Genomic DNA, 14264 nt, shown 5'->3' on the forward strand with positions numbered 1-14264 from the left:
TCCCTAAAATCAACGTTATCTAATCAACTTCCTCTAGAGTTCGGCATGTGAAATTTGTTCCTGGCATTTCTAGTAAGGAAATGAACAATCTTTCATTTTACCATAGAAGTATTAGGCGGCCATTTTGGATTTTAAAATGGATTAATTTTCACCTCTATACCAAAGTTTGCATGGTGACCTCTGATTAGTTTCTTGATTTTAACTGAGAAAGAAAATGGCGTTTACTTGAGCAAAATAACAGCAAAAGTTTACAAATTATATTTCAGAGGCACATACCACCTTAAACTAGACATTGAGAGATACAATTTTTGTCCATTCATCAGTTGACAGTCATTGCTTATTTGCAATTATCTCAAGGGGTATCTTGGCCTACAGTTTATATTTTGAGTTCTACTGATGGATTACAGGATGGACAATTATTGTCCCTAGTCTCTTAATGTTGGCATCAATATCATACAGACATTGTGCACTTAAAATACATTGAATAAATGCAAGTTCAGCAGAAATCAATCCCAATATATAATTTAATTGCTACAGATGCGAAACTATCTTTCTACATGATTCTTGGAACAATGAACAATACATTTGCATGACACACATTTCGTGCAAACTTCTTGCAAAAGCTTGCTCAGGTGTAAACTAGTTGAAGATCACGTTTTTTTGTACCGAATTACTACCGTTAATAACACTAAATCAAATACCAATGATCTTTTATACAAAATGTAATGTGTATCATCTAGTGTACAGAATATTACTATAATTATAACAAAATTATTTCAGAGAAAGTACTCTGGAGTAAAAACCGTGCCACTTGATCTCCTCACCTGTAGAGCAATTACAGAATCATTTCTATACACTAAGTTTTTACTAAGGTACAGTTGAATCCTGTTACCAACTCATTAAGGGCTATTACATCCCAAGGTACCGGGACTAAACATATTAACTGTTTTCACTTCAGTGCCCTCAATGCAACATTAATACAGTGCTCTCCACTCTTAATTCGTGAACTCTAAGCTCTGGATACCACAATCAAAGCTATAATAACCGGACTGTGACATATAATATTTATCCCCTTAATGCTAGCTTTGAATTAAAATAGAACATTAAACCTTTAGACATCTGATCTCTACAGCAGCCAGAATTAAGAGGAAACAGTTTGGATATGTAAAAGAAGTGAAAGTGCATTGTCTGCAGTGATATATTGCCTCATTTTATCCATTAGGGTTTCCTCTTATAAGATCTTTGTAATTAACCTGCTAACCTGGTGGTCATTCCGTCAATGGATATACATTTCCTGTATTTACAGAGAGAATTGTGGTGTCTCCCCAACTGTAACAATTTAGGTCAGAGCATGTGTGCATTTCGGAGCTGTAACTTCAACCTTGTTAGTGCGGGGCATGGTGAAAACATGCAGTTTAGCGCACTCATTGTGGAAACAAATTTGCACAATCTGTAAAAAGACTGGGAAAACGTTCAATTCCTCTGTTAAGGTCTCAACAAATGCAATTCCTATTCAGAGTCTCACACAGCCTTCTGAGGGCAGGTCATGATGAATACATACAACTTGGCATGTACTCATTATACAAGTAAATTTGTGCAATCAGGGAAGCTGATTCAAGTCCTCTGACATTTGTAATGTCTCCACAAATGTAACATTTTAACATTTTAGGTCAAAGAATTCCAATTCAGAGCCCCTTCACCTCAAACACAAACTTATGAGTGCAACACACGCTGAAAACATGTGAAATAGCACACCTATTGTACATGTACTGAAGACAGTTTTGACACATTCATATTTTGAAAAATGTAATATTTTGGGTCAAGCAATTTTTTTAGAACTTCAGTCACATCTACATATTGATGCTGGACATGGTGAAAATATGAAACTTGGCACACATATTTGCATAACATGCATGTATACAGGGTTTTGTTCAATTCTTTTGACAGTAAATGTTTCCAAACACGTAATAATATGAGGTCAAACTATTCCCATTTAGTGCAAGCTAACAAGCATGTACCATTTGGCAAACTGTAACAGTACAAAACAGATGTAGAGCTAGATTTGATATTTTCTACAAATAGACACAGGTTATGCTTGACTCGTTTTCACAGTCACATCGCCACACACAGGATGTAATACAAATACAGACAGCATGAAGGTCTAGAGGTGAAGTCATAAGGGACATTACCATAAAATCCTTCAAACACATACACAATTATCCCCCGAATGCAAACTGGAAAAAGACTTCTGTCAACAATGTATAACAATGTAAAGAAAGAACATTTGTGATCTTTCCCACTAGGTATACAACTGATCAAACAGAAACGACTTTTCTCAGATTTCACAGGAATCAATTATCCTAAAGTGTTTAATAATGAAATTTTACTAACGGCAACTGCGTCAAAATCATGGTTCTCACGTTCATTATATTTTGAAATAGCAAAACTGAGATAATGCAAAATCAATGCATGAACAGAACATCAATTCTGACCAGTATCTGCTTACTACATGATTATATAGAAAACATAATTAAAGCCCAGATTTAGACAATTTACCTGTAATGAAGTATATACAATGCTGGTGTTCACATTCATATACTACATGTAGTCCATAAATTTTAATCACAACCACCTGTTTGATTACCATGTGACACCGACATCAAAATTCTCAGCTGGACAAGAGAACATTGTTAATAAAGCCTGCCATCAAAATCAACCTCCTAAAATGTTATTGCAGACCTAAGTCTCACAACTTTATGTTTGGAGAAATATATATTATTTATTTGCATTTTGATATTAATACTTTTACATTAACATTGCACCTCAGGTCGATTATATATGCAGATGTGGAAAACAACCTGGCTGGCTGAAAGTTCAGAAACCTGTAAAAATCTACTCAAGTATCACAGAAGTAAAATGAACATAAACCCATGGCAGGAAGACGAGTGTAAGTATACATATTCCCACTAGACAGGTCAATGATTCATAGGAATTTAACACCGGATATTAACTTGCTTACTGAGAAACAGTAATATCTATATAAAGATATTGCATCATAAAAGAAGACAGGAAAAATTAAACAAACATTTTTTATCTTTCAGGGGGGTGTGTCAGTACCTTTGATATGAGGGTCAAACAGTGTATTAACTCAGACGACCACTAATTTTTAGTGGTCTGAGGTGTTAATATCTTTTATGAAAAATAAATATTATACAATTCAAACAGCTGCTTTTGATCTGTTCAGTTTGAAATTAATTGTGATCACACGTCAAGCAGACTTTACCACACACACACACACACACACACACACACACACACACACAAACAATTTATACAAGTCATACAAGTTTTATTCTAAATATCACTGATTATTCCTTAATACACTTGTTTGTTTACAAACAAGAAAGATCTTTCAGAATGTCAAATCCCTTTCTGCGGCCCTGCTTATGATAACATTTCATAATAAAACAGATGGTGATCATGCAAGAAATTATGCCCACAGCTGTTTTACACCTCACAGCTGATAGACGAATGTATTGAATAATATTACCAATAGATAAGGTCACACACTGAATTGTTTTCAACAAACAGACAATGGCTCAAGGTTGACAACACATGTTTCTCAGTTTGGAACTACTAGGAGATATGATACTAGTGAATGAAAACCAGGTTTTTAGTTGTACAATAATGTTGTTACAGACACCTGTATATAGTCTGTAAGATACCGACATTCAGGCTACACTATCAGCCAGTTAAGAAGCCTGATAGTGCTTAACAACATGATGTATCTTACAGTCTAATAGCTGTACTACCAGTATATGTACAATAATTTGCCATTCCATGTCACCTGACATACTGGGATTATGATGAGAAGATATAAGACACTTTTGTCTGTACATTTCATCAGAGCAAAATTAATCAGAACATTCATTATCAAAATCAGCTATTTCTGATAATTTCAAGTGACTGATAACATTACGTAAAGCCTTTTGATTACATTATTAAGCACTGACATCTGACTTGATGTGTTATTTATTAGATTCCAGTGGTACCCACCTGATTGACAGATAATGAATTATTCAATTTATTCATAATATGGTTAAAGGCTGGGTTTAGATTAGGATTAAAATCTAGGTGTGAAAACTATTTGTCTGGCAGAGCTAAAGAAAAAGTTGGTCTTCAACACAAGAATAATCCTATGTAATCCTTATGATTCCACTGATACGATAACACTAATGTGAGAACCCAGCATTGAATCATTGGCCTTTAAAAGTACACAATGTCATGTTCACAGAACATGCAATGATTACCATGTTTGATGTCAGGAATTGGTTCATTTACACTGAGTCCCAAAAAGGTATAATGCAGTTCAGAAATACACAGAATGCTGAATACTGAAAAGCAATTCTGATTAGTAACATTATAAACTTAATGAGGCAAAACTAAATATTACAAACATGCAAAGAATTATTGAATAATTTCTTTACCTTAAGGTAAACAAAACTACTTGATTTACAGATTCTCTCTTTGGAGACGTGCTTCTTGAAAAGTCGGATCTGTTTTTTCTCATCACTCTTGCCAGTAGCACTGAAGTAAGCCCTCTTTGGGTATTCTTTGAGTGCATCTAGGGAGATCACATACTCAATATCTGACAAGAGAAAATGAGTCAAAATAAGTAAAAAGGCCCTAACCATATCAAACATAGTTGTAACGTCATGTCCATCATAAAATCCTATGGTGATAGTCTATTTAATATGTAAACTACTAGCCATATGATATGTGATTATGTTAATATACAAGTCAGTGCTCATGAATAAATTAACAACCCTTGATAGAACAACCACCTCCCTATATGGTTGCTTTATGCCAATCCAGAAAGCAGTCCCTGGGTGACTGCTATACACAGGTTTGACTATAGGCCAATACAGCTTTTTGGAATCAATTGCTAGTTGCTATCTGTGTTACAAGAGCTAATTGATGACTTTGTTAGTTAGTCATGTATATACATGTATAAAATGACAGTATTATTCGATGGATACTCAGCATTCTATTAATCGTTTTATCATGTACATGTATTATATCATATCACAACACAACACAACACAACACAACACAGAACAACACAACACAACACAACACAACACAACACAACACAACACAACAGAAACAGACACAGAAACAGAAACAGAAAACAAAAGGTAGGAAATATTCCATTTTTTCTTTCCTATTTTCTTCCCAAACCTCTGCCATATCACTTTTTCGCAAATGTGCCCTGTACATGTATATCCTGTACAGTATTAATGCATTTCAGTTACCCGCTTATTAAGCAGAGTGACACTTGAAATTTACAAATATATTGTTTACCTTATGATGAAATAGAATTTTAAACTAAGCACACTGGCAGTGATAAATATATTTTCACTAAACTCATTAATTTATATCAACAAATGATATTGATAAGTTGTTGATATTTCATTAATTCATGACACTTTTATGATTGATAGATATATATATCACTAGATATCGCAAACAATACCCAAAGAGATATTGCTATGGGTTAATAGATTATTCAATGTTAATTCAATAAGTGCACATACAATTACAAGAAATCTCACATGAGCACACCTTTTGTAATTGGTTGTGGAGGGGAATGAAAATTAATTAGGGTTTAAGGACATTGAAATGTCTGTGATGCTTCATTTTCAATCATAGATTCATATTTATGATGAGATGAAGGTATGTTATCAAAAGTTATCATACAAATGGGAACACATGGAAATACACAATACTGGCTTGCAAATAACAACTGTTTAAACATAGACAGTGGAGGTCTCCCCTCCACTGTCTATGGTTTAAAGCACCAGGAGCTATAATAACTTTTCTTATTTTTGTTGTTAATTATTGCCTCACATCACACCTTTAACTTGAAATAGTTCATATGTGACTATTAGTTATTGATGGTACTCTGTATACTGGCTTGATGTCCATGTGTAAACAATATGAGTGAATGATCAGGATCATTTAAAGTGGCACAAGCTGAGTTTCTATGCTTTTTTACTCAAGTGGAAATATTTAGTACATAAAACCTTGAATGAACTATAATTCTAAGTGTAAATGATACTGTCCATACATGCCTTCTTTGACATTGCAATTCTTTTTGCAGTTGGAACAGTTGATTGCATTTATAGGGATTTCCTCAACTTTGTTTCATGTGTATAATACTAATTACGTCATTGGATTATTTATGTCATATCTTAAAACCACATTTGAGTTCAGTCATGTGATGTTTACATGATATGCCATCAGCAAATACAAGACTGTGAGTACATTTTATATGCATGTAGTATGTAGCAAAAATTACACCCCAAAATGTATACTCAGCTTGTGCCCCTTTATAGATGTCAACAAATATGGACTTTGTAAGATGCTGATAGGCTTTGATCAAGTTCAACAACATAGATAGCTTAAATACGAGAACAAAAAATATCTCTCTGTACTGGGTAGACTATTCTACTGGGGGCCTTGCGAAAGTCAATGGTTAAATTTCAGACAGCATGTTTATGGCAGTATAGCTGACGTAGCTGCCGTTCTGGACACAGGTGACATGATAATTACTTGGAAATATTAGATTAATTCTCACACCATCAAGTACTTTGTGCCTATGCATAAAAATTACATTTATGACATTACATACATTATTAATGCTGACTCAGCACATACATGTCAAGCATACACAAGTTATATGACTTTGAATATGCAAACATGAATTTAGCATTCCTTCCTTTAAAATAATCGTACGATATCTTACAAAATTTAGGTAGACACACAGTAATGTCTGGATATAATGAAACACATTCCAGTAATTACAAAATGTCAACACCAACATACATAAATTGTTTGGGAAACACGGGTGAGATATCCAATTGCAAAGCATAATTCCCACAACACTGTCTGCAATTTTTATGTGATCAAGAAACAAGCACTACAGATAAGGAAATTTCTATTTCAGCACACAGTAGTCATTGCATTGATAATTGAGTGGCCTGATAGCACAATTGTTTGACCTCAGAGACATCAAAATCAAACTTAGTTTTATTCTCAGAGGAAAGGGAAAGGAAATAACATCATATCAGAAAATTGATTTTTTGACGGAATACGAGTCTTGTGTCACATTGGGGACACTGTCGGCAATGTCTATGAATCCTACTATACTGTTGATGAGAGAAAAATTATGGGTTTTTTAATGACTGAAATCTAAAATATATAGGTTTGTTGTATAGATTTGAAGTACTAAAGATTAAATTGATAGTCTACCTACATGTTAGGTGTTTGTTTAAGAGGATAGACGGTGCCTGAGACACAAACAGTCAGACAGATAGACAGACAGAGAGACAGACATAATATGTACACAGACAGACCAATACACATACACACACACATACGTACGTACGTACAAAAACATACGTACACACTTTTTTTGTATACAATGTTAAATTTCACATAAGACTATCAAATATTGTGAGATGAAAACAATGACCAGGTAGGCCTAAACAGTTAAGCACTCATTATTCAAAGTACATGAAATAATGTACTTTGTAATAAATTTGCAAATCTAGCATAGAACTTTAGAAGAGGGCTGCTGTACACTGGGGTGAGGCATTATGGGAATTTAAACCAACAAACTTAGGAGCTAACATCTCTGGAAACAATAGCCTCAGCATTGATTGGGCAAGGGTTACAGAGTAATGGGAGGATGGTAAAGAAGAAGTTTGTGAGAAATCCTGTACAGTCAGTAGACTTGTACAATTCTCCCACCTCCCAGAAAAAAAAAACACCCCCCAAAAAAACCCCAAAAAAACCCAAACAAACAAAAAAACAAGTTTCATTTTGGAAACAGTTATGGTTACTCTCTTTGGTATCACACAAACTACTTTGCTTATAAGACATGTTTATTAGACAGACTTCCTGTCCAATCAGCAGACTTGTGCAATTCTTTTCTTTTCATTTTCTGGTCAAATAAAATTTAAATTACATTCCTCCCTGCATTGTTGATATGAATTATACCAAATATTTGTATTTGTGAGTTGAAATATTTTGCAATAAGTTTCTCTTTCTAACTATGCTGTGACTAACAAAAAACGGTATTTGGCTAGTGTCAGACAAATATCCTATCTAGTCAGTTGACTAGTAATGTTTTGTATAGTGCTTTCTCACACTGTGCCCAACGTGTTTTACAGTTATCACCCCTGGTATGGACCTACAATGGCACAATGACCCTTTATACTACATCAGCTCCCTGGGAGCATGCAATACATGTACACTGCAGCTTCTACTAGTGCATAGGATTAAAGCATTCACATTGCAACCTTTATCCTATCAGGTCCCCAATGATACAGCTGCGTAGACCGGGGCTCAATCATAGTTTAAAACTTGTCCAATGACTTTATAGCCATTCAGAAACAAACAGCAGCGGAGGGGCTCAAACATGCAACTTGCAGATTCCAAGCTGGCCACTCGAACCATTCGACCATCATGACTCCATGCATTACTATGCACACAGTGGTTTACTTGAGTGATATAGGTCATGAAACTTTACAGGTTTAATTGTACAACAATCGTGCCACAAACCACAAAACTAATTTGATGTAACTCCCACGGGAACTGAAATTATCAACATAAACATTTTACTATATGTATCTAGTGCCATGATGATAAAGTCATGAATATAAACATGGTATGAAATGACAAGTAATTAATACATAATGTTACTCTACCCTTCACACTGCATTGCACAAAAGAACAAAGAGTGCTCTAATAAACTGGTGTCATTAATATCATTGGAGCAGTCATTTTGAAATGAATATTAGGCATCAGGAATCATTTTTTTTAATATCCTCTTCAGGGAATCCAGGTACAATGCTTTCAACATTTGATAACAAAATTTCACATTCTCATATTTATCAAATTTCTTAGAGTTATGTATGTGCAATGAATGTTTCTTGCAAATCTTTAATGTTGGATGGGTGTTATACAGTGTGTTGTTTACTTGCTACACATTATAATTTTTTTAGTAATGCATTGGTTGGCAGAGTATACCCCACTACAAAAAGAAAAGAATAAAATATTGATGCAAGTACATAATATGTTGTAATTGGAAAGAAAGCAAAAGATATTTTGAAGTTTTTCTCCACTTTAAAAGGATGATAATGCTGTAAATCTGGAAAAAAAATTCGCTAAAGACTTATTTTTGCTTATTTTACAGGAAAACAAAAATACAAATAAAATAAATAGTGACTAAAATGTCTTCTTTTACTTGCACACATTTGTCCAGTCTGTTAAATACTAAAAATCAGTCTTTGAGAACTACATGACGACTATAAAACCATAAAATTTCCTAGTTTTACCGGATTTTACAATTGAAGTTGGAGAAGTCCCATAAGTATCTGGTTGAAGGGAGACAGTCTTGGGACATATTAAGAAAATGCCCTATACATACATTGTACATGTACTGATACCACCCAAATCATCCTCAGACATCTACCTGAATCTTGGCCTAAAGAGGCTATCATGCCCATAATATGACTATTAGAAACTCACATGATTACTCAAACTCCTTTCATGTGTCTTGGCTGAGACACATACTAGTTTCAAGTGTCAAAGGTACGTGGCAACAACCTATTAATATTGTAATACATCCCTGACGAGACGTCACCCACATTTTTGGATTCACTTCTCAAAAAATCTTCTTCTTTTTGTTTTGATAAATTGATATTTATACACATTCTTACAGTTGTTAACATTTCATTCTTCATTCATATACTAAAACTGTCACCAGATAAGACGTTACCTTTACACTTTCTCAAAAAATCCCCGCTTTAATAGTAGATAATGTAGTAATCTACTCACCGATAGTAGCCGGTACATGTTTTCCAATGTAACTGAAGCACCTCTCAACAATAAAACTGTGTGAAGAAAAAGACGGATAATATATCACATCGAGACTGCATGGCACCATCAAGCACACTCAAGATAATTACTAACACTACAAGAATTTTACAGCTTACATCTTTCTTAAGAAGGAAATCTACTTATAATGTGCTAAGATTTCTTAATAGCACATTTCAAGATGCTGTAGTCCCGGTAACCATGGCCACTTGAAATATTGAAATTTGAGCAATCCAAGTTCTGTCACCACATTTAATGCATTGTCAATCAATAAATTTTGCTGTAAGGACTCGAAAAAAGAAGTTGAAATCTATATTTTTCTCATATTACGTCTACAAGAGTCTGGTTGCATGTATATATTAGGGGTCTGTCTTACTGATGTGAGTCTCTGAATTGGCGTTTCTCTGTCATCAACTGTTGAAGGACTGTAATAAGTTACATGTACATACAGCTATTAGCAATTTATACATTGAGATGTAACAGCTGAAGAACCACAATTTACATGAGATGTCACATTCTGGTTGCATGCTACGCGTCAATCACACATATTCCTTTTTTTATGGTTAAACTATACAGAACACATTGTTTCACTATACATACACATATTCACAGCTTTGACTCTGCACACAGGAATGTTACTAAACACAAAGTAAACACATAAACTACAAAAACACTACAACCTTGTACACAATTATAGTAATAGGGATGGTGTGTCATGAGTGTTGAAGTAGTGATGGGGTATTATCTTATGAATTCCATAGTAGTTACCCAAAAGCAACACACACGCATGCATGCACACAGGCAAACATGCACACATAAACATATACACATACAATATCATGCACAGACACAACACACAAGTGCATGGGCATGCAAGTGCACACAAAAACACACACATACGCACCTGACACCCCCACCTGCCACCTTACCCACACACACACACACACACACACACATACTCACAACACCTCATCCTTATTAATAACATATGAAACATTCATCGAAGTCTAAACGAACTGAAATCAAAGTATAAGAATATGTGTGAGTGCATCCACATGCAGCTCTCGATCATTTCAAAATGACAACTGAGAATACACTATTTTGCAAATTCCATGTCATAAAAAAAGTCTTACCAGGCATAGCGACTGTTATCTTTAGCTTGGAAACATGTCTTGCTTTCTAAGTCTATAATTTCAGGAGTAACAATCTCTAATATCAGGTCAATAACCGGTCTTGTTCTGATAAGGTAAAAGACAAAAATAATCATAAAGTTGAGTAGGAATTACATTTAGAAACATAAAGAGATATCACTGATTTTCTTTGTTAACGAGATGAAAGTACGAATGCAATGAGATAGTATCATCAGAGACTACCACAGACAAGACAATAAGTTGTCAGTATTTTCAAAGGTTCGTCACTGTACAATGTAGTTGGACTGATTGCAGTTCTTATGACAATTAGCTCAGGTACTTTCAACTAAAAAAACTCACAGATGTACCATTCTTATGACAGAGTTTATCCTTGTGAAATCAAGTGATATGATATGATATGATTGATATGATTTTATTTGGGTAAAAATTTATACAAGTACATATTAAAATACAAGGATAAAAAATCACCGAGGATAACACATAAAAGTATTTTTAAAAACACTTATTTCCAATGTGGTCCTCATAGGGGTATTCAAAACGCCATGGCAACAATGATATAACAACAACAAACAAACAAACAAACAAACAAACAAAATATAAAAGTGTCTGCAATATGATGTAAGCATTTGTTCAAAGATGAAGTTTGCTGTTTCAAATGTTGAAGAACAGATCACTGGGATGTGTACATGTACATAATTTATACATTGTACATGTATCATACAGTGTTAACTAACTATACAACAACAACATTTTGCATGAATTTTTTGGAAAAGCCCAATTATTAAGATAAGTGGTAAATACCAGTTAAACCTAGTAAGTTTTATGAATGGGGAAATATTTGGTAAGTGTTATCAACATGTGAACTGAAATAAAGGAAAGTTAATCGAACAATGAGAGACTCATGTTTGAACTGTAAAACATGGCTTTGTGTGATGTATATTTGTAATTGTTAAAAAGTTCTTTATCATAAAGATTACGAAGATTGCGGAATTGTTAGATGTTTTATTAAACCTAGTTTTATTTATACTGTTCTTAAAAAAAGATGTTTTCTCAGGTAAAGGGAAAGCAACATACTGAAACAAACTGCAAAGAACAAATACAAATGCCACAATAGTACATGTGAGACACCAACCATATTGACTGATGACACTACATGCATATATGTTCTATAGCTATTATACAGTGTAAATTTTGATTTAAAAAACACAGACACATGTCCATGTGTTGCATCAACTACTACTGCACTATAGTTTAACCTATCCATTCCCATGTAGTGTTTATAGATTATTTTCTGTATGATTCATGAAGTTTACAGCTCCAGGTAATTTCTGAAACCATCGATCAAACCTATGCACTCGCTGACAAGATATGTGATCATTTAAGACACCTTTATGTCATGTTGAATATAATATAACATCCAAATTACCAGTGAGTGAACTCGTCATGAAATGAACACCATTCAGGACAGAGGGACTGAATTGAATTCAATAGCAATTATATGATAAACTATTTTTAGGTTGAATGATTGTTCCACAGACAATGCAAGCTGAGACCAGGGTGTCATTTATCACAGTTTCTATTGTTTATTAGAAAAATGATATATTTGTTGGTATGTTCTGTGCATTGTAAACGGAGGACAGATGTATTTTATGTGTACCATCAGTTACAGTCTGTATGCAAATGAGGTGGCTGCAGATGTCTGGCTGTATATATATAATGTATTTGCTGAGGTTAACCTCAGACCATATTGGCTGTGGTAATACCCTACATATTATGAACTACAAAATAGTTTGTTAATTAAATTATGTGCACAGAGATTTGACATGCCTTTTTCTATTCAAACATTCTTTCATACAGGAATCAGTTCTTTGTTAATTCTATATATTTTTCTGTGATGCTTGGATGAAATGTATACATACAAGTACTAAAATAAGCTGGAATCAATATCAGGCCATTAATTATTTGATCAAAAGCTTATCACAAGTATGCTATGCTACATACAGCCAGTTACTTAGATTCTGTGGAGGGTTGGAGGGAGGGGGGGGGGGGGTATATTTATTTGTTTCTACCTCATGGTATAAAATGAAATCTACTGATGAATAGAAAAACCAAATGGATATATGACAAGGAATAACTTAACAGGTTCTAGTATATTATGAAGATGAAAATATCAAAACCACGACTGAAAGGAATAGCAGCATTATATATTCTACAAAAATATGATACAGTTACAGTGAATTTGACATGTACTTACCACTATAGAAACAAAACTGGGTATGCAAAAGAGTTATTATTTTTTAAGAAATTTGAATCTATTTGAATTTATTCGTTATCGTGTAACTATATAGTTTGTTAAATTCCCCTTATTTATGTACCACGGTTACATGTTAATGACATGTGCAATCTCACATTGGCTAGTGGTCTAAAAGTCACTATGTTGGAAATGAAGCTAAAAGATAGACTAGGAAGAAGTACATTTGAATTCAAGCTCGGTATTGAACAATAGTACCTGATGACCCATCCTGTCCACCACAGACACCTTGTAACCAGTGTGTGATTTCCCGCCTTGTTCAACAGTTGATTGTGAAATCACTCCGACTACAAACCAAACAAGTGGACTGAATACTAAGTATTCCTGTTACAGATTTATTTTGTTAATTTTATATTCAGATCGATGTATGTTCTTTCCGGCATATGTCATACAATTCACTGGTGACCACTGTTCTGTATTAATATGTACTTTCTTCTAAGAATTTCTGAATAACTTAACATTCTCGCAAGAGGCCTTCCAAGGACATAGATCTTTAGAAATCTACACAACATTTAAGACACTCCTTAGAAAATTCTATTTTTGTATTCAACTCTACGGTTTATGTTAAATCTTCAGTCCTCGAGACATTTCTTGAAAATGCAATTTTTATATTCACTTGCAGATTTATGTTCAAATGTTGTCATACTTGGAATTCAAAATACATATAAATGTATGAATGAGAATGACATAAAGTTTCTATTCAGCTCACAGCTATAAATTCATTAATTCTCATTTTGTGTTTATAAAACAGAACAGACATAATCTGGGTCTGTTGAAAACCCTTGAGGAGATAATATATGGACTATAAACGTAAATCATGAAAATATTGATAATTAAACAGGACATCAAAATAATAT

The 14264-nt window shown here is 33.9% G+C and overlaps 1 protein-coding gene across 2 annotated transcripts in view; it reads right to left on the minus strand.

Annotated features, from left to right (window-relative positions):
* LOC144433910 (integrin alpha-8-like) overlaps positions 1-14264 on the minus strand; it is a 124026-nt gene that overhangs the window by 36272 nt on the left and 73490 nt on the right. For both annotated transcript variants that reach the window (XM_078122312.1, XM_078122311.1), the window contains exons 15-17: positions 11079-11183; positions 9907-9962; positions 4488-4648 (exon numbers count right to left, since the gene is read on the minus strand). In XM_078122312.1, coding sequence (XP_077978438.1) covers positions 4488-4648; positions 9907-9962; positions 11079-11183 — 322 coding nt within the window. The remainder of the gene's footprint in view (positions 1-4487; positions 4649-9906; positions 9963-11078; positions 11184-14264) is intronic.

Source organism: Glandiceps talaboti, chromosome 4, assembly GCF_964340395.1.
Source record: "Glandiceps talaboti chromosome 4, keGlaTala1.1, whole genome shotgun sequence".
Classification (NCBI taxonomy): domain Eukaryota; kingdom Metazoa; phylum Hemichordata; class Enteropneusta; family Spengelidae; genus Glandiceps; species Glandiceps talaboti.